Below are 22277 nucleotides of genomic sequence, written 5' to 3'. Positions count from 1 at the left end.
TATATCTGAGGGTCAGGTGTTCTAGGCAAAGGGACAGCTAGATTTTTACAGGATCATTTTGTGTGCTGTGTTGTGATTATGATACAAGAGCAGAAGCAAGAGGACCTGTAATAATCTAAGAAACATGATAGTATCTGGGACCAAGGAGGCAATGTGCAGGTGATGAGAATTGATTGGATTCTGAATATGTTTTCAAGGTAAAGCCAAAAGAGATTGGGTAGACTAAGAATTGGAAATAGAATGGAAGAGAGAGATGAGTGAAAGATGCATCAGGCTTTTGGCCTGAAGACTTGAAATCATGGAGTTGGCATCAATTGAGATGACGGATTTTCTGGAAGGAGTAGCTTTGGTGTGACACAAGATTTGAAACTCAGTTTTAGGTATATTTAATTTGAGATACATATTATACATGCGAGTGTCTGTGTTAAATAAGTGGCTGGATATAGGAGTTTGGGGATCTGGTTAGAGAGATAAGGATAAACAACCAGAAAATGAGACTGAGAAGTAGTTAATGAGTTAGCAGGAAAACCAGGAAAATGTGGTGTTCTAGAAGCCGAGTGTGTTTCAAAGAGTAAGTTTGTCAGAAGCTGCTGATCGGCAAAGTAATACGAGAATCGAGAAGTGATCATGAGATCTGGCAAACTGGAGTTTTCCGCTGACCTTGACAGAAGTTCCAGTGGAATGTTAGGGTGAAATTCTGATTGTCATGGCATCTAGTCAAGATAGGAGAAGAGAAATTGGAGGAAAATACTGACAAGTTTTCCGAGTAGTTTAATTGTAAAGGAAGGAGAGAAATAGAGTAAAAGGGAGTAATGGAGGTGGGGCAAGAGAGGTTTTTTGTTTTTTAAGTTTGGAGAAAAAGTTATATTTGTTGGCTGATAGGAAAGATCAAGAAGATGTAAAAAAATAATGATGGAAGAAAGGGAAAAATTTGCTAGTGAGATGTACTTAAGAAAAACCAGTCGCAGTGGGATCTAGTGAACAAATAGCGAGAATAGCCTCTAGGAGCAGAAACATTTTACTCATAGGACTAGAAGAGAAGGCAGGTTATATGAATACAGTTACAACTAAATGGGTAGATGTGCCGAGAGCTTGTGAATATTTTGAATTTTTAAAAATTCTTAGTGAAATGGGAGGTGAAATTATCTGTAGGAAGTGAGAATAAGGGATATTTTTTGGAAGACTGAGGTTTGACAAGAGAAGATGGAGTATGAAGTGACTATTTAGGAAGGAGGAAGAGCAAATGGATTAGGGAAGTATGGTAGGATTGCTGGTGGAATTGTCCTGCTTGAGAGGCCCTTACTGTGAGAACATAGATCCTTTTTTAGATTTTCTGTTTCCCTGTGGATGGATATTTGGTATATACTGATATTAACTGTTATCAACAATTATAGTATAAATGTTCTTATTTAGTTTTCTGTTGTTTCATATACAAGTTTCTCTAAGCTATTTAATAAATGTTTGGTCACAGAGGTTGTCATGCTCAGTTTTACCCAATGATATGATACTCCAATGTTATTTCAGTAATTTACACTCCTGCCAATAGTGAATGGGAGTTCCTGTTCCTTCCTCCACAAACTCTCAATATTGGGTGTTGTTTTAATTTTTAAGATTTTTTTGCAAATATGATGAATATAAAATGCTATCTCATTTGAGTTTTAATTTGCATTTTCCTGATTACTAATGAGGTAGAACATCTTTTCATTTTTTGTCCATATTTCTCTCTTCTTTGAAATGCTGCTCAAGTCTTCTGCCCATTTTGTCCTATTAGTCATTTGTGTACACTTTTTTGACATAAACCCTGTGTTAGTTTTATATTTTGCCGACATTTTCTCTCCTAGTTTGCAAATTTTCATTCTACTCTTTGTATGATGTTTAATGAACAGAATTTCTTAATTTTAATATATAAATGATCAATCTTTTATGGGTTCGTACCTTGGTTAAATAATACTTCCTTATTTTAGTGTTTTCTATATTTCTCTCCAATGTTTTATAGTTTTGCCTGTCACATTTCGTTTTTAATCAGCTGGGATGGGGCTCCATTGTTATTCTTTTATTTAATGTGGACATCCAGTCGTCCCAGAACCCTTTAATGAAAAAATCCATTCCTTTAATGGTCTGTAGTACTAAAATTTTTGTTAGAATTATTCCTAGGTGATTGATATTTTACATGCTTTTCTAAATGAAATCCGTATTAGTTTCTTTTAAGGCTATAATAACAAATTACCACGAAGTCGATGGCTTAAAACAATAGAAATTTATCCTTTCAGAATTCCGTAGGCTAGAAGTCTGAAATCAAGGTGTCAGCAGGGCCATGCTCCCTCCAAAGGCTCTAGGGAAGAATCCTTTCTTGCCTTTTCCGGCATCTGGTAGCTCTTGGCAATTTTGGATATTCTTTTGTTATATCTGTATCCATCACTTCATCTCTGCCTCCGTCTTCACGTGGCCTTCTTCCTTTGTTTGTATATATCTTCACATAGCCTCACTGGACTCAGTGCCTACAGTAATCTAGTAAGACCTCATTTTAACTTAGCTAATTGTATCTGCAGAGACCTTATTAGGTTACATTCAGAGGTTCGAGGTGGACATCAATTTTGGAGGATGCCGTTCAACTAGCACAATATTTTTTTATTCGTTTTTCTTTTATGGGTTGATATATGGACATGCAATTGTCATTTATAATACTTTATGTCTAACTTGAGTTTTTTAGTAATTTATGTGTAGATACTTTTAAGTTTTTTACAAATAGATGATTGGATTGTATACAAATAAGGGTGGTTTCGTTTTTTCCTTTCTGGGTCTTAGAACTTTTTATTGTTCTTACCTTATCATTTCTGCAACAAGCTCCATATAATGTTGAAAAAAAGTTGTGATAACAGGTATCTGTTATTATTCCTGAGCTTTAAAGAAATGCTTTCAGTATTTTCTCCAGTAAAAACATTGTTCACTGTGAGTTTTGTGGATATCGTTATTAAGATAGTTTCCATTTTACCTGGTTCGCTAAGGGTTTGTGTATGAATGGATGTGGGATCTTATCAAAGGCATTTTGAGGGGATGATTATTTGAGTTTTTTACTAAATAATGGGAAAATTATGTTAATTATTTTATTATTAATCCTATTTTGGTTAAGTCAAACTTATTTTGTTTTTTTTTTGGTTTGCTAATATTTAGACTAGCATTTTTGCGTGAATATTAATATGTGAGATTTGCAAATGGTTTTCTTGAATATTCATGTCAGCTCTTTGGTGTTAAGGTTCTTTTGGGCTCATAAAATAAGTTGGGGAGTATTTTCATATTTTGGGACAGTGTATATAAGATTGGAACTATTTTTTCCTAAATATTTTTTGTTAATAACCTTTAAGTCACATTGTTAGAAAACTACCTTATGTGTAGAAATTTAACTATTAAGTCTAATATATGTAATGGTTATGAAAATATTCAGATGTTCTATTTCTTCTTGAGTAAGTCTTGATAAGATATATTTTCAGGAATTTGTCCCTGAATTCAACATCTCAAGTAAAGTTATAAAGATGCTCATTATGTTCTTTTAGAATCTTTAGGATTAGCAGCATATGTAAAGTTCCCTTTCCCTTTTAATTATTTTTAAAGCACTGTCTCCTTCTATCTATATCTATCTTTCTGTTTATCTATCATCTTTTTTTTTTTTTCTGAACTGAAAATGAGCTGCTGACATGATACCCTTTAAGCCTAAATATTTTCAATGTGCTTACTAAAAAGCACGGACATTTTTTATGTAACCACAATACAGATATCAAATTTAGGAAATACCATTGATAGAATTTTGTAATCTCATCTATAGACTTTACTTATTTTTTCCAATTGTCCTAATATCTTTTGTTAAAAAAAATAGTACCTTTTAAATTACCGAATTCGGTTTCTTAATAAATTTTGTATCTGTGTACCCAATTTGGGTTTGTCTGATTTTCCTTCATGATAAGATTTAGGTTTTGCCTTATTGGTAGAATACTAAACAAAATGTGTCTTTTTCCTATGACTGTTATTTTGTTTTGTTTTTTTTTTAAAGAAAAATTTTTATTGAGGTAAAATTCATATAACATAAATTTTTTTATTTTAATCATTTTAAAGTGTACAAGTTTTTAGAATATTCATAATATTATGCAACCACCATCACTAATTCCAGAATATTTCTGTCCCCACCAAAAGAAATTTCATACTTTTCTTTACTCTCTTTTTCCATCTCCTGGACGTGACTAATCTGCTTTCTGTCTTAATGGATTTGCCTATTTATGATATTTCTTGTACGTGGAATATCAATATATGATCTTCTGTCAAAGATCAGTTGACTATATTTGTGTAGGTATGTTTCTGGGCTAGCATTTGGTGTCAGTGTTTTGAATTTTAGCCATTCTAGTAGATGTGAAGTGGTATTTCATTGTTGTTTTAATATGTAATTCTCTAATGACTTATGATATTATGCATCTTTTCATATGCTTTTTTCTTTTTGCCAGCTGTATGTCTTTGGCAAGGTGTCTGTTAAGACTTTTTGCCAGCTTTTTAATCTGCTCGTTTGTTTTTTACTGTTGAGTTTTAAGATTTCTTTGTAAATTTCGGACACCAGTTTGTTTCTGGCAAACATTTTCTTCAAGTCTGTGGCTTATTGTTTTGTTCTCCAAACAGTTTCTTTCACAGCAGAAGTTTTTAATTTTAATGAAGTCCAATTTAATTTTTTTCTTTTATTAATCGTGCATTTGGTGCTGAATCTAAAATGCCATCACCAAACTCAGGCCCACTTAGATTTCGTTCTGTGTTATCTTCTAGGAGTTTTATAGTTTTGCATTTTACATTTATATTTCGAGTTAACTTTTGTAAAAGGTGTTAGTTTTATCTAGATTCTGAATAGTTTCGTAACCATTATGTATATTGGATGTTTTTCTCTGTGGAATTGTTTTTGTTCTTTTGTCAGAGATCAGTTGACTGTATCTATGTAGGTCTATTTCTTGGTTCTGTGTTCTGTTCTCTTATTTAATCTGTAGCTCTTTAAATTTAGGCCTTTTATCTATTTTGAGATACATTTTGTGTATGTTGTGAGGGAGGGGTTCGATTGTTTTCATTTTGTTTGCAGATATTCAGTTATCCCAGTACCATTTGCTGAAAAGAATATTCTTTATTTGAATTTCCAATTCTTTGAATTGTCTATTCTGGTCTCTTGAATTTCCACATGAATTTTAGGATCAATTTTTCAATTAAAAAAAACCAACTGGGATTTTTATAGGGAGTGAATTGAATCTGTAAATCAATGTGGAGAATTTAGTCATCTTAATATTTTTTTTAATTCATGAAAATAGGATATCTTTTCACTTAGTTAAGCCGTCTTAGATTTCTTTCCTTGATAGTTTTCTAGTTTTAACAGTATAAGTTTTATACTTGTTAAATTTATTCCTAAATATTTTATTCTTTTTTATACTATCGTGAGTTGAATTGTTTTATTATTTTTCTTTTAGGATTTTTCATTGCTATTGTATATACAAATACAATTGAGGTTTTGTATATCATTCTTTTACTCTCCAGACTTGCTAAATTTATTTATTGATTCTAATCAGTTTTTTTGTGGATTCATTAGAATTTCTTTATAGAAGATCATGTCATCTGCAAATAGCGAGAATTTTACTTCTTCCTTCCAATCTAGAGCCTTTTATTTCATTTTCTTGCCTATTTCCCTGCCTATAAGCTCTAGCTCTAGTACAGTACTGAATAGAAGTGGCAAGAGCAGACATCTTTGTCTTATTCTAGATTTTAGAGGAAAAACATTTAGTCTTTCATTATTGTGTATGATGTTAACGGTGTTTTTTTTGGTAGATGTCCTTTGCATTAGTTTTCTATGGCTGATGTACACAAATTACCACACACTGTGTAGCTTAAAACAATGTAAATATATCATCTCACAGAGCGGGGGCCAGAAATCCAAAATCAAATTACGAGCATGGCCATGTCCCTTCCAGAGGTGCTATGGAAAATTTCTTTCCTTGCCTCTTTCAGCTTTTGGTGGCTGTCAGTATTCCTGGAGTTGTGACTGAATCCCTCTAGTGCCCCCTCCACAGTTATGTTGCCTTCCCCTCTTCTCTCTGTATCTCCAATCACTTGTCATTGGATCTAGGTTTACTTTATAATCTAGGATGGGTTCCTCATCTCATACTTAATTTAGTTATATCTGCAAAGACACATTTTTGAAATAAAGTAACAGTCACAGATTTCGGGGGTTTGGACATGGATGTATCTTTTGGGGTGGGACACTATTTAGCCTTTATTAGGTTGAAGTTCCCTTTTGTCCCCATTTTGTTATTATTGTTTTTTAATCTATCAAGAAAAGGTGCTAGAATTTGTCAAAAGCTTCTTCTGCATCTATTGAGATGGTCATTTGATTTTTTTTTCCTGATTTTTTTTCCCTATTAATATGGTGTATTATACCAATTGATTTTCAGATATTAAACCAACCATACATTCCTGGGATAAATTCCACTTGTTCATGGTAAATAATCCTTTTTATATATTCCTTGTTTTGATTTGCTAGTATTTTGTTGAGGATTTTTATGTCTGTATTTATAAAAGATATTAGTATTTAGTTTTCTATTATTGTGTTATCTTTGTCTGGTTTAGGTATCAGAGATACCTATCAGAATGAGTTGAATAATATCCCATCCTAGTCTATAGTTTTGAGGAGTTTATTAAGATTTCATATTCTTTAAATATTTGGTGGAATTCAACAGGGAAACCATCTGACTGTCACTTTTCTTTGAGGAAAGTTTTAAAATTTCTAATTAAATCTCTCTGTTATAGGTCTATTCAGGCTTTTTGTTTCTTCCTGTGTCAGTTTTGGTAGTTTATATCTTTCTTGACTTTGTGGTACTGTTTGTAAACTTCATAAGGCTAACAGTTATTTAGTATTGCATTGTAATCTCATTTTTCTGTAAGATTGATAGTTATGTTCCTTCTTTCATTTTTGATTTTAATAATTTGAGGTTTCTTTCTTTTTTTTCTTGTTCTAAGAGTTAGCTAAGAGTTTGTCAATTTTTTGATCTTTCCAAAGAAAGACCTTTTGGCTTTATTGACTTTCTGTACTGGTTTTCTAATCTACATTGTATTATTTTCTGTTCTAATCTTTATTACTTTCTTCATGCTTTATATGTTTAGCACCTTCAATTTAATGTTATTTTTGATATAGTCGAATTTATATCTGCTTTTTTATTCTTTTCTAAATATCTCATGTTTTGTTACTCTATTCTTTTTTTATTGCTCTTTTTGCATTAAGCAAATATTTTTTAGTATAACATTTTAATTAAAAAAAATACAGTGAATTTTGTTACTTAGTGTTTATTCCAGGGCTTATCATGTATATCTTAACTTAGAATATACTTTAGATTTATACTAACTTGAGTCTAGTGAAATACAGAAACATTATTCTTATTACTCTATTTCATCTTCCCGCTTTTCTTGTGAGATTGTATATATATTATATATTACTCCTTAATAACATAATATTTATGATATGTATATATGATCCAAACTCAACAATATATTTTTATACTTATTAGTTTATATAATTTTAAGTCTTTTAAGGAGACTGAGAGTAGAAAGGAGAGCAAATACATATTTGTTATATATCAACCTTTTTATTGAATATTTTTGTGTGCTTTTTCCCTCATCTGTTCCTGTTCATTTGAGTTACTATTTGGCATCATTTCCTTACTTCAACTAAGCTTTGCTTCCAACCATCCTTTGTGCTGTTATTGCCAAATCTATTACATTTTTATATGTTATAAACCCAACAATACAATTATATATGCATTGTCTTATAACAATTGTTTTTTAAAAATTTATTAGAAAAAGAAGGGACAAGAAACATGCATTCATACGTTGTTTTATGATTATGTAATTGCCTTTGCTAATGCTCTGGGTTGGAATAGCTGATCAAAGACTGAGCACCTTTCTTTAGTATCTCATCAGGCAGATGTTTTCTTTTAAGTTTTTGAACGTATTTATAATAGCTGTTTTGAAGTCTTTTTTACTTCATCTGACATCAGACTTTTCAAAGGGAATTTTGTTTGCCTCATTTTTTTCCTGCGGAGGGGTCACACTTTTCTGCTTTGTTGCGTGTCATAATTTCCCCTGAAAACTGGACATTTTAGATAATATATTGTAGCAAGACTAGGTTCTGATTTTTCTTCCTTCTCCGGGGCTGTTATAATTTTGTTTAGTGACTTGGCTGAACTCTTAGTGAAGTCTCTTTCCTCCTCTAAATGTATCTTCTCACTTTGCTCTTCAAAGGGTGCCCCTGGGGATGCACACAGTCTCCCTGGGGTGACAGTAACTTGAGTGAAGCTCTTTGACTTTCCCCTCTGACCTCTTTGTTAAGCCATCTGCCTGTGTTTGTATCACATCCACCAGGTTGCCTCCACTAATAGCCCCACTACTTGCTCTGTGGCATAAATTGCTCCACAGTCTATTCAGATTCAATTTCAGCCCTTTTCCAGAGGCAGTCTTTGAATTTCTGACCCCTGTGGGGCTTGTATTAGCTTTCTTTATCCATGGTTCTTTCCGATAAACTTCTACCGGTCAGTGGTTTAGCTAATTGTTCTCATGGAGCTACTTAGCTATCTCTAAATTGCTTACCACCAAAACCTCCACTGTGTGGAGAGTTCCCTCAAGGCTTGAAATTTCCCACCCTCTATTCCTTGTAAAGTCAGGTCTCTGTGAAGAGCTTCCGAGTGCTCCTTTTCTGAGCCCGCCTCTCTCTGTGGGGGAAAACCTCAGTGCCAGCATTTAAAATCGTAGATGGACTTAGCGGCCTATTCCTCTTGGAGTGATATCACTGCCTATGTGCAGAACACTAGACCTCTCACGTTTTTTCTTTGAATATTGCTTCTGCCACCCAGAGCAGAGAGTATAAGTGTTGGCTGTTTGCTTTGCCTGGTTAGATGTCACTGGCCTGGAGTAGGAGCTGAGGGATGAATGAGTTCTCTGTTCTAGGCATCATGTGCCTGCTTGGGGTGAATGTCTGTCTTGCTGAACTGGGAGTGTGTTGGGGAGAGGGCATGGGGACAAGGGTGGGACCAGGTAATGGGTTCAGTATCATTGATTGTTGCTGTTCTTACTGAAATTTAGTAGATATTCTTGAGTAGGTATGTATTTGTTGTTGCTCTTAGAAAAATTTTTTAGACCCTAAGTGATTATTTTTTATAATTTTTACCAATTATAGTTCCTTCGCTGTGGAGATTGTTTATGGAACTCCTTATATTTCCATTATGGAATTTAGCTCTATATTTTTAAAGAATTAATTGGTATTGTAATCCATGATTTTTGAGATTTTACACACACACACACACACACACACACACACACACCCCACACACACACACACACACACCCTTACTAACTATACTGGATATACTATGTTTACATTCTGATTCTTCGCTTTACCAGGGATTTATTTAGAATATTTTTAAACCATTGATTCACATTGTCGAACACCTTTATTATCAGTTCATTCAAGTGAAATAGAATGTGAGACTAGATAGGTAATATTTTCTGTCTGAATTATACTTTAATTAATTAAAAGAGCATTTGTATTATTTTTAATGTTTCTCAAACATACATTGTGATTTTCAGTTATGCATATCATATAGATGTAATTCAAAAACCATCTTGAATAAGAGAATGTACAAATGAATACAAATTGTATGATTGTATTTTGTAAAGTACAAAGATAGCAATACAAATCTTTGCTATTAGAGTATTGATAATATATATTTTTAAATTTGAGTGCTGGCTACTTAGTTGTGTTTATCTTATGAAAATTTACTGAATTTTAGACTTATGATAAATGCACTTTTGTGTGTTATACTTAAAACATTAAAAAATGTATTATGGGATCCATATGAGTTATGTAGTTTTAACTGAATACAGCTCTGAGTAAATTTATTATATTTATCTTTTTATTTACTTTGGTATTTAAAACTGTTGATATTGGTCCTCTAATTTTAAGAAGACTTATTTCCTAAATGAAACCAAAATTCAACATATAAATTATATAAAATCATTAACAAGTATGTTTAATATTATGTTTGTTCAAAGCATTGTAGAGTACTGTGAATCTGGAAATTTTTTTAAAAATATGAAGTTTAGAGGCCATATATATTTTTCAAAATACTGAAGTTTAGTGGACATTTATGTTAAAAAATTATGCGTGTTATTTCACAATTCCAAGGAAAATTCTATATGTAAATTCGATCCTTTATATACCATATATAAAATCAGGGAGGTTTTTTTATCCTTTGTAATACATTTTTAAATTTTATCCTGTAGGACTATTTTGAAAGAAAGTGGGTTTGCCAGATACCTTCATTCAGCTGTTCTTATCAATGGAGCTATGCTTATTTTTGGAGGAAATACCCATAATGACACTTCCTTGAGTAACGGTGCAAAATGTTTTTCTGCCGATTTCCTGGCATATGACATAGGTATGTATCTGTTAGGATTGTATAAAGTAGGAAATATCAGAAAATTTTTATGTAGAGATTCTCAAGTACATTATTCGACAGCATGTGTATATGTCATTTTAGAGAGATAAATCCAGTGACAGATTATGAATGGAATTCTCTCTCAGTTCAGCATAGTAATAGTGTAGGCCCCAGAATACAGACGAACTGGGTGAGTTGGTAGAGACGGGAATTGAGAAACCTCGGTTTGAATGTTCTTTTTTGAGGGCTTTTCTATATCGTATCCCTACACGAGCACTCTATCAGTCTATATTGTTTGCCTGTTCCTATTAGTTTTGATAATGGGTAGATATAGAGTACTATAAAATTATGTAAATTACAAATAGTTGTAATGCGGGTATTTTAGATTTAGTGGGGATAAGTAAAGATGCACTTAAACTCACCAGACATACTTACTTGGTATAGGAGGCTGATAGAACTAGAGAAAAGAATATAGAGGTAGTAGAGCTAAGGAAATAAGATTTTTGGGACAAAATGGAAAACCAAACTAAGAATAGAAGTAAATAATTAATCTTTGCCAGAGAACCATAAATACAGCGCATTAATACAATTCACATAATTTTAATTATGCTATCTATAGTCCTATCAGTTCGTGATTATTAAATGAGTATATTTATTCAAATACTATATTTATCATGCATTAGACTACTGTAGCGAAAACATTTCTTCTCGTATATCATACCAGAGATAAAATCTAGCTGATCCTTAAAGTGGATGTAGCAGTACTTTAGAGCACCCCTTATTGATAGTGTAAGATAATGTACCAATTTTTAGATTATCAAGGAGCATTTGACAAATACAAATAAAAGAGACCTAAATCATAAAGGCAGATAATCTGCTTTGGAAAATTATTTCAAGTGGTAGCATATAAAAAAAAAAAACTATGACTCTTAATAAGCACTTTGATATTTATACTATTATAAGTTTGTTTGGAAGGAAACTCCTAGTAATAAAGTTAAGTATGCTTTTTAACTCTAAGCTATGAGTGTCTGTCTATGAGTAATCGTTAAAAAGAATCCACTGTCTTTAGGACTTTCGATCCTGAATAATGTTTACTTTTTGAAATAATTTGAAGTGATGATTCATGATGAAAATGAGATTGTCTTTACTTTTAGAAGGCTTATAAGTCAGTGCCTGAGATCTAAAAAACATGGATTAAATGAAATACTGAATCTAAGCTGGTTTACCATGAGCTTTCTTTGCCAGGCAGGGGCTGTCAGCATTTTCTTTTGCCTGTGGTGATGAGACAGTAAGCTTAGTTCTCTGGAGGTAGATGAAAGTTTTATTTGTTCTTCAGATTAGAAAAAAGTTCTAGGAAAAGTGCAGCATTTTGTTGTTATTGTTAAAAATTTATAACGTGAGATTTTGAACTTTTGCAAAAAATTCTTCCAGAAGTTTCCACCCAATTTCTATACTTTAATGAAGAGATTAATGTTGAGATATTTGATAGCTCACATATTTGGAATTTATTGTAATTTCTTTCATGATTTATGTAATTTCATGTTCATGATTATCATATTTTAGATTTTATCAAAAAAGGTTACTACTGAGGTAAAAAAATAAACATTGGAGGTATTAGTTTCCTGTGGGGGTGGTGGGTGGGGGGTGGGAGGGTGGGAGAAGAGAGAGAGAGAGATCAAATTATCTTTATTCTAATTACTGCTCTTTATTAAGTGTCTTCTGAGAGCTAGGTCCTGTGCTATGAGCCAAGGGCTGTATACACAATATCTGTAGCCTCCCTAATAACCTTTTAACAAAGTGTTAATAAACTCATTTCCATAATATTAAGCAGGAGAGAGTGAATGGAACTTGCCCATAGCCGCGCAGGTAGTGAGCAATAGATCCAGTTTTGTAATTCCTAAAACTCATAGTCTTTCCACTTGACTACGCTATGCTATTTGGTGTAGGGTCCATTTGTATGTTCTTAATTTTGGCAACAGATTACCAGACACATTATGTTTAGTAATGTTTCTAAATGCTGTGGAAAAGTAGAAGCAATTGTCAGTTTCGTTTTTCAAGCAAATTGTAGGAAAAATAACATTTTAAACAGTTTTATATTTTAACATAGGATTTCTTTTTCCCCTATGCTAATGCTGAGAACAAAAACATAATACGATTATGCAATTTAACATGGAATAAATGTTTTCTTTATCACATTTGATTATTTCTATGTAATTCCCAATAAATTTCTACTCCCCCATCTGTATTTATTCTCCTGAGTTTGTAGCATCAAATGTTGGAATATTTTGCTGGGAAAAGTGTTTTTCATATTTCAGGAAATGCCTTCCAAAATAATTGTTTTCTTTATGCAGTATATTTTGCGGAAATAAAATACAGTCATTGCATATTGAACCAACTAAAATATAGATCTGTTTTGAAAAAAAAAAGTTATGGTGATAATTTTTTTCTTTAAGTCGATTGCCTTGTATTATGTTTAAACAAATAGGAATTTTTGTGCTAATATTAATTTTTCATTGCTATAAACTGTACTCTTTCAACCTTAGCGCCATAGTAAATTTTATATAGCGAATATCATTAATCTTTGAGGATATAGCCTTGTCTTCATAGTTCTCATATTATACATGCTGGATGTAGAGGCATATGATGGTGATTTTTAAACATGGCTGTACCTTGGCATCCTCTTTGAAGGTTGTAGGAAAAAAAAAACCAGATCTATATAATTTCATTCTCCTAGATTAGGCACTGGGTACATCTACATTTTAAAAAGTGACTTGAGTGCAATCAATAATAGAGCCACTGCTGGTGAATAAGACTGGATAGACTATCACATACACAATGATATGTTACTTAATGTTTTGGTTTGTAAAGCTAGCTTGAAGTCAGATTTTAAATCTGAAACTTTATTAATTTTTTTTTGTTATTTTAGTGATATTATTGTACCCGATTCCAGATTACAATGATCCTTTTTGTAAAAAACTTTTTAGCTAAGATGCAATGGAAAAACATATCTCACTGAGTTGATCTCATATTATTAGACATATTTATACTTTGAAGCTATATGGTTGTGGAAAGTAAATATTACCATAAGAGTTAGTTTTCTGTGGCTAGTAATAAAATAAATCAGGTAATTGGTTTGTTTTCTACATCTCTTAAGTGTTACTAGGTAAGGTTTGACTGAGGATTTCAACGTTTACAAGTGAGTTTCACGAATTGAAACGTAGCTTAAAATTGAGGTGAATTTTGAGACATTTTCAAAAGTATAACAAACTGTGACTAAATAGGATTTGTTCTAGGAATTCATGTATGATTCATTATCACAGGTGTACAAATACAATTTATTATACTAAGAATATTAACTGAAGCCAATAGGAAATTGCATTGATTGTTAAAGCTTTATGCAATCATTTCAATTAAGACTGAGTCAAATAGTGATGCCTACTTTGCCTGGGATAATAAGAACTAAATAAATATTTATTGAATGAATGCCAGGGGACAAAATCGTGAGAGAATTTGTGGGTATGAACGAGATAACTGGGAAAAGTGCAACTTTTAGAATATTAAGAGAAGTTTTATTAAACTATTGGGGGAAAAACCCAGTGAAGTACTATTATTTAAGAGGTTAGTGGAAAAAGTTTTTAGGCAACATCTAGAAATTTGGTTTTTATTGCAAAGGTATTCAAATGGTTCATAGGTTAATGGTTAATATCCATCTAGTTTTGAGTCTTGTATACCCAAACTTTTGTGTTCTTTTTAGTGTATTTCAAATATGCAATTAAGACCAACTTATGCACTGGCATTTTAGGTGGAATATTAAAAAACTTTTAAAATGTGTCCTTAAAGTACATTTTCATGAAAAATATAAGTATTTGTAGGATAATTTGCTAATGAATGTGTATTTTCCACCTGTAAGTTCTTTATGTATAATTGATAAAGTAAACCAGTCTCTAAATTGGAATGTAAGTTCTTAATGTAATTTTGTGACCCACCCCCACCCCCGGCCCGCCATAGGTAAATAGTCTCATGGCACACAATTCTGATTTCTGCTACTTGGGTTTGAGAGAATAGTAACTCTTAATTTTTGATCTTATGTGTATTGGGTGTACAGTTTGTAAATTAATATTTAGTACCTTGTAGCACAGGTTTTTTTTTTTTTAAATCTGTATTTCAGAGTATATATTTTACTTGGTTCTTTATTCTTGTGTGGCTCTTCTGTTATTATGGAATGACATGTCTGTCAGTTTTCATGATGTTAATAACCATGTGGATTTTGCTTTAATTTGTCTAGCCTTGAACTCTTTATAAAGTGATAATGACCTGAGTGCTCTGGAAACGTATTTTCATCTTGGCAAAAAATATAATTATAGATTTCAGTCAGACAGATTAATAATGTAAGAGACTTTATAATGTAAGAATGGGAATAGACTACATGTAAACAAATTATATTAATTTAATATTGAGCTTTAAGGCATTTGATAACTTCTGCATCTTATAAGAAAACCTGTCTATGTTTTATAGAGAATCTTGACCAAGAATTTGAAAACTCAACAACAGAATTTATCTAGCCCAAAATTCTGTTTAGTAGTTACTGAAAAAGCTGGAAGGAATGAATAGAAGCCTGTTTATAACAACTGCTCCTCTATTTTTCTCTCCCCAGTTCTGCTGAAAATTCCTGGCAGGTGGGCAAATATCAGCAAGCATGAAATTCTGTGTCTATAGATGCAAAAATTGCTTACCTCAACTAACTTTTCATAAGCTTGCAAGTTAAATGCTATTCTTCCCAAACAATTTTATGGGTGAAAACAAATTGCCAGCTCTTTTAAGAAACTGCAGAAGAAAATTTGCGTTGATCGTATCAGTCAGTACAGGTTAGGTTATACTGTGGCAACCAGCAACCCTGTTAACAGTTGGAGTTCTTTGGAAAGCAAACCCTGAGGCAGAGTTTCGTGTTTAGTATTCTTATTAGGTCCTTGGGATGAACAACTGTGCAAGGGAGGGAGAAGCAAAAGGATTGGGCAGAAGGAAAAATCAGGCTGACCTAACGGCCCCATCCCATTGGAACAGTCCCTTGTTAGGATGAAACAGGTCTTGATCCGGCATCGTGTGAGAGCCCCTCCCAGGAGCACAGGCCCTTGGACGAGGAGGAAGCTCTGTGGAGCTAAAGCAATCTCTGCAGGGGCTGGTAGCTGAATGATGTTGGCGATAGCAATCTTAGCAGCGGGGGCAAGTCCTTCCCTGGACATGTATTCAGGCAGAACATTTCCATGTTCTATACGATTCATTCTTTGAGCTGCTCTGTCCACTTGTGTAAGTACATTCGTCAACATCTCCTCTAGGATCCCAGTGGCCTTTCTTCCTGGGGAAAATCTAGATTATTGCTCTGGCTTCTGCAGCTGGTCTTGGGATTGGCAAGCGATATTCATCATATTCCTCTTCCATTATTCTTTCTAAATATTTCTTATCCTCAGCTAGAATCTCTTCTGGTCTCTGTGTTTTACATGGTGACATTACCGAGACCCTCACCCTTAGGTATTTGAGCCCCTGATCAATATGTGCCTCCTAGTCTGGCTTTCTATACTTGCCCATTTTCCATCACACTTGACTCTTAGGCCATTTCTCTTTCCACACAATGTGGGTGATGCACCCTTCCCAGTTGGGGGGCTTTTGCCTTTCCCACTGTTCTTCAAGGCCTCCACTGAATAAGTCTGTCTTGTAAGCAATGCCTGTTTTTGACTTATGCCCACCTATCAAGCTGCCATGTTTGCATTCTCTTCCTCTTATTATCTGGGCATAGAGGACTCCCCATATGGCCAAGGTTGTAGGATGAGGAATGGGTGCCGTGGCCGATGACGGGGATCTGAGTGCTACCTGCTCGTGTGTATTTCTTGTGCAATGTGGTCTTGCTCCTGCTCGATCGTGGGTACTCCTTCATTTTATGTTCTTATGATTATCGGTAACAGATAATGATGTAGGTGTCTGAACACATGGTCACTTGATAACCCATGTCAGGCACTTCATCTCTTCCAGGGCCCAATAGCATGACAAAAATAGGGGTATAAAAATTTTTACTGCAGATTACGTGACCTTTGACATGTGTGTGGGATCTGCAATGTGGTTATTTTTCTGAGAGTATTCTGTACATTTCACATGCTACTGTTCCAACAGTGACACCACCAGATAACTATAGTATATATCCTGGCTCATGTGGCTTCAACTGCAGGGCTGCTTGCAGTGTAGCCTGGACCTAGAGCATAGTTATTTCCTGCCCTGTCACGCATGCACAGCTGGCAGTCGCACGGCTCTGCAGACCCAGCGACTCAGTTTGAGTGGGACCTTGGCCAGGATGCCATTAATTCTCTCGTTGCCACATCTCCCTACTAAAAAGAGAGGCCACAATACTTCATATCTACAGGTGTCACCATCAATTCAGACATTGCATCCAGTAGGGCTCGACATGTTTACATTGCCTTTGTCCCTAGGCTTGAGTTACCAAATGAAATGATGACGGAGTGCCTTTCAGGAAAAACCAGGGGAACTATCATCATGTGCGCTTGGTGTGTTATTGCAGGATCCTTCCTCCTGGGCCCGAGAATTTTAATTACATCAACTCTGGATTTTTTAAAATTGGCTCAAGTCCAGAAGTCAAGAATAAATTGTGAATTTTTATTGCGACATCTACCATCAGACTCCTGATCATCCATCTTTGACTACTTCTGATGATATAAATTAGGTAGTACGTTTGTTGGCTGCCTATCTATTTTTCTTCTAGGGATGCTGTGATCTATGAAGCATCTCTATGATTTTCAGTAGTCACCCCTCTTGACTGACACTTCAACCTTGCTGCTTGTTTCCATAATTGACTGTTACGTGGTTTGGATTCTCATGGTTAAGTGTCACTAGTTGGCGTCTATTGTCCCATTGTCTGCATCACTGAGCTCAATTCTGTTATAACTTCTCCTGCCATCAGCTTTGGCCTCACATTCTTAGTGATGCTAGTGTCCTCCTCTCCGTCACATTCTTCCTGGTAAATGGCATATACCCTCTGGCCCTTTTCATAGATATAATGACTTGATAGGTTTTCTGACATTACTTAGTATATCCACTTAAAAATACCCACATTCCTGGACTTTTAATCCCTGCCTTTACTTTTTGCTGTGGTAATTCTGTCATTTTGACCTTACTTAGTATGGGCTATATTTTTCATATTCCTAGGAATCATCTTTTTCCTCCCAGCTTTATTAAGGTATAATTGACAAATAAAACTGTAAGATATTTATAGCATGCATGGTGATGATTTGATATATGTAGACATTGTGAAAGGATTTCCCCATCTAATTAATGACATCTATCACCTCATATATATATATATATATATATCTTTTTTTGTTGTTGAGAACATTTAATTTTACTTTCTTAGTAAATTTCAGTTATTCAATACAATGTTATCAACTGTAGTCACCATGCTATACATTAGATCCTCAGACCTTATTCATTTTATGGCTGAGAGCGTGTACCTGCTCACCAGCCTCTTCCTGTTTCCCCCACCCCCAGCCCTTGGCAACCACTCTACTCTCAGTTTTTATGAGTCTGACTTTTGTTTTTTAAGATTCCACATATAAGTGATACCATGCAGTATTTGTCTTTCTATATGTCTTATTTCACTTAGCATAATGCCCTCCAGGGCCGTCTATGTTGTTTAAATGACAGGTTTCCCATCTTTCTCATGGCTAAATAATATTTCTCTCTCTCTCTCTCTCTCTCTCTCTCTGTGTGTGTGTGTGTGTGTGTGTACCACATTTTCTTTATCCATTCATTGACAGCACCTAGATTGTTTTTAAATCTTGGCTATTGTGAATAAAGCTGCAATGAACATGGGAGTGCAGACATCTCTGATATCCTGTTTTCATTTCCTTTGGTTATATACTCAGAGGTGGGATTGCTGGATCATATGGTTGTTTTATTTTTAATTTTTCAGGAACCTCCACGCTGTTTTCCAAATAGACTATACTAATTTACAGTCCCATCAACAGTGCCCAGGTGTTCCCCTTTCTGCTTGTCCTCACCAACACCTGAAATTGCTTGTTGTTTTAATAATACCATTCTAACAAGTGTGAGGTGACACGTCCTTGTGGTTTTGATTTGCATTTCCCTGATTATTAGTGATATTAAGCATCTGTTCAGGTATCTGTTGACCTTTTGGATGTATTCTTTGGAAAAATGTCTGTTTGGTTCTTCTGCTTATTTTTTAATCAGATTGTTTGTTTGTTTGTTTCTTTGCCATTGAGTTGTGTGAGTTCTTCATATATTTAGAATATTGACCCTTTATCAGATATACGATTTTCAAATATTTTCTCCCATTCCACAGCTTGCCTTTTCATTTTGTTGATGATTTCCTTTTCCGTGCATGGGAGTCATCTTAATATTGAGTTCACACAATCTCCTAGGGTCATAGTTTGGGTTCTCTGGGAAGCAGATGCCAAGATAGAGTTTGGTATTCATGGTGTTCGTTGGGAGCACCCTTAAGATCAGTGCCTTCGGAAGAGGTCGGGGGAGGAAGCAAGACAGGAAAAAAGTGAAGAGTTGAGTTGTGATGCTGGCCAGATAACCTAAGTCAACCCCGCAAGGATCTCTGGAGGTGAGAGTTGTCCTCCATTGGGCTGCAATGGCAGGGCCTTTAAAACCCCACATCGATCAGCCATTGCATGTGGGTCATCTTGGCAACGATGTGGCCTTGAGTGAAGTGGCTCTCTGCTACTGAGGCAACACCTGATGTAGCTTGTAGCCGATGGTAATTCGCTCTCAGCAGCACAGACAATTCCTTGAACTATGATCTGGGCAGCACATATACCTGTCCACCACAAATCTCCAAACTTCAGAGGATTCAGACTGATAAAGTTTATTTTTCACTCTCGATACATGTCTATATGTTAAAAGACAAAGAACTTCTAGAAGTAGGATTCTATTATTTGACTGAATTAATGACATGTGTAATTAAATTTTTATTACTGTACTGTGATGTTTCTCTTCTGCAGAGACTTGTGTTCTTTAAAAAAATATCATTTTTTTTATTTTCCTGAAATTAATGTTTCTATCTGCAAGGATATTTTGATGGTATGCTGAGGTTGTGTAGTGTAATAGTTAGTAAGATCTGGTTTTGAGTACAAACTTTGCCATTTAATGACTTTAAGGAGCTCAACCTAAACCTCTACAGACTGTTTCCTTATATATCATCGGGTGACAAAAATATTCACTTCTCAGAGTTGTTTTGAGAACTGTTACCTAGCATTGACAAGCAATTAGCGTATTATTTTTATTAGATAAAAGTCATGACCACCCATATTAGGAAACTTTTCCCATTTAAAAAGAATGCCGAAGGTTTTTGAACTCTTCAGTTACTTTTATATAATATTACTGTAGTAATTTTTTTAAACGTTTAAGTATTTGAAGCAGCTATGTGCTTTTCGTTTTTTGTGCTCCCATAGCACTCTTTTTAAAATCTCTCTTAATATTTATCACATCGTGTGAGCAGAAACTCAGTCTTAATTTTTATCTATAATGTCATTGTGTCATTGGATCTTCTTTACATCTAAGTTGAAATACTTAAACATTGATGATCTTTTTCCTAGGTTTTACATTAATCTATTAACTAAAATTTCATATGTTTTCCTCCTATTCTTAGTTAAGAACAGTTGATGAATTCTCAATTTTCCTTTCTCTATTGAAACAATGAAATAAATTAATCTTTTACTCTTGGTTATTTTTCAAGACATAGTATTATGAGAAAAATATAGCTTGGAGAACATTCAGAAGATAACCCCATGATCTTTAACACGGTTATTAAACAGATGTTCAGTTTTTAAATGAGCAAGCAAGTATTATCTTAATAGGAAGAAACACACTGAAATGAACAGAATCTGAAGCCAAATGCTTTTGAGTTTTGAGCTTTACTTATTTATGTGGCTGTGTGGTGTGAGCAGGAGATATGTGGTCTGATCTGTTAATCCTACTGCTTCACAGTCTTGGACAAGCTCTAGGACTCTCATTTCTTTGGGAGTTGAGTTGGAGTTGCTTATCAATCATGCACTTTTTAAAAACTGGAGTTATTAAGTACTTCTGCTAGCATGGGTGGGGTTGCTTGTGAGCCTGAAGGCACAAAGTTTGATTAGAGGAATAAGCTATTGAATCCCCAGATGCCCTTCCTCAACTCATGCAGATGAGTATCTGGCCTCTTCTCCTTTGCCAGAAGACAAAGGTTTTACTCTTTGCAGATGTCGACCTAGGTACTTTATAGTTGAGAACATGGCTGAGGGTATAAGTACTATTTTAGAAACAATGGGCTTAAGTTAAAGTATACATAAGAATGAAACCTCTAGCTCCTTCCTTCCACTTTGGTCCAGAATCCTGTCACTCAGGTGTATAGCTTCTAGGAAGGAGATTGGAAGATCTACTTCAAACAATCTGACCAGTCCAAGAGAAAGCATGCACCAAAACTGACATTTAGAGGTCTCCCACTAAAACAATCTCATCTGATCAGAATCCTGGTGCTGCTGTACGATATAGAAGAAAGTTAAGAGAATAGAGCTTAAGAGTTCCCTTCACAAGGAGAAAACTAACCTTTTCATTTGTATCTGTAAGAGAAGATGGATATTAACTTATTGTGATAATTGTTTCACAGTACATGTAAGGCAAATCATTATGCTCTACCCCCTAAACTTATACAGTGCCACATGTCAATTATATCTCAATAAAACTGGGGGAAAAAAGAGAAAGTTAAAAAAAAGAATTTTGACAGTCAATATGTCTTGCCCAAGCACAAAATTTCCAGTTTTGTTGGGCTATATTCACCCTTTACAGGTCATACCTTCTCTCCAAATGGGAACAATCTTTCAGAATCCTGTCAGATCAGTTTTATTGTGTCAGACATTTATAAACATAATTTACAGAAAACCAAAGGTAATCAAAAAGGCCTTCAGCAAATTGCTTAACTTCTAAGTCTAGTTTTTCATTTCTAACATATGGTAATACCCGCTCAATCAACCTCACTGGATCCTTATAAAGATCATTTTAAGTTATGTAGATGAAAGCCCTTTGGAAGTTTTATAGTACCACACAAATAATGCACATTTCTTAAAATAACTCTAACATGTAAAATAGCACACTGTTAATCCTATGCTTAGGCCTCTATAATAGTATTTCCCAAAATGCGACCTTCAGAACATTGGCTCTTGGAAACATAAATGTGCCATGAAAAGTGCTTGTATGGATAAAACATTGTGAAAACACTGGATTAGGTAAAGTTGGCTTCTATACCTATGTAATCTCTCTTTTGAGAGTTTTTAATAAGCAAATGTACTTTGTTTACTAAAGAGATTATATAAACAAAGGAATACCCTTTTTTGGGAGGATTTGTGTTTCATGGAATATACTGTGGGAAATACAACTCAAGATGTTATACCTATGTGATTTTATTAAATACCAAGGCTTACATTTAGATATGGCCTGTCTAAGAAGATGAAATTTAAAACACTGTCCTGAGGATGTCTGTAGCTGCTCAAAACTGAGTCATTTGACATCTCAAAATCTATGTTAGTATGTGTGTCAATTTTGATGTTATATTGAAATGATATACAATTTTCTCTAACCATTTTTTCCATCATCTTTATATGGCTTATGTATTGTTTAGGATTTTCATTTTTTGGCAGTTGAAGTCATTCTATGCAAACTTTTTTAAAATATCAAATCATTAATGTGATTTAAGTATTTATTTTATTTTTTAAAGTAGTC

General features: G+C 34.1%; 1 protein-coding gene across 3 annotated transcripts in view; it reads left to right on the top strand.

Moving 5' to 3' along the window:
- Window positions 1-22277, top strand: part of ATRNL1 (attractin like 1) — a 572934-nt gene that overhangs the window by 68778 nt on the left and 481879 nt on the right. For all 3 annotated transcript variants that reach the window (XM_023530113.1, XM_023530111.1, XM_023530112.1), the window contains one exon: window positions 10342-10496. In XM_023530113.1, the coding sequence (XP_023385881.1) occupies window positions 10342-10496 (155 nt within the window). The remainder of the gene's footprint in view (window positions 1-10341; window positions 10497-22277) is intronic.

Source organism: Pteropus vampyrus, unplaced genomic scaffold (genome assembly GCF_000151845.1).
Source record: "Pteropus vampyrus isolate Shadow unplaced genomic scaffold, Pvam_2.0 Scaffold46, whole genome shotgun sequence".
Classification (NCBI taxonomy): domain Eukaryota; kingdom Metazoa; phylum Chordata; class Mammalia; order Chiroptera; family Pteropodidae; genus Pteropus; species Pteropus vampyrus.
Note: the sequence above shows the minus strand (reverse complement) of the source record. Positions and strands in the feature narration are given on the sequence as shown.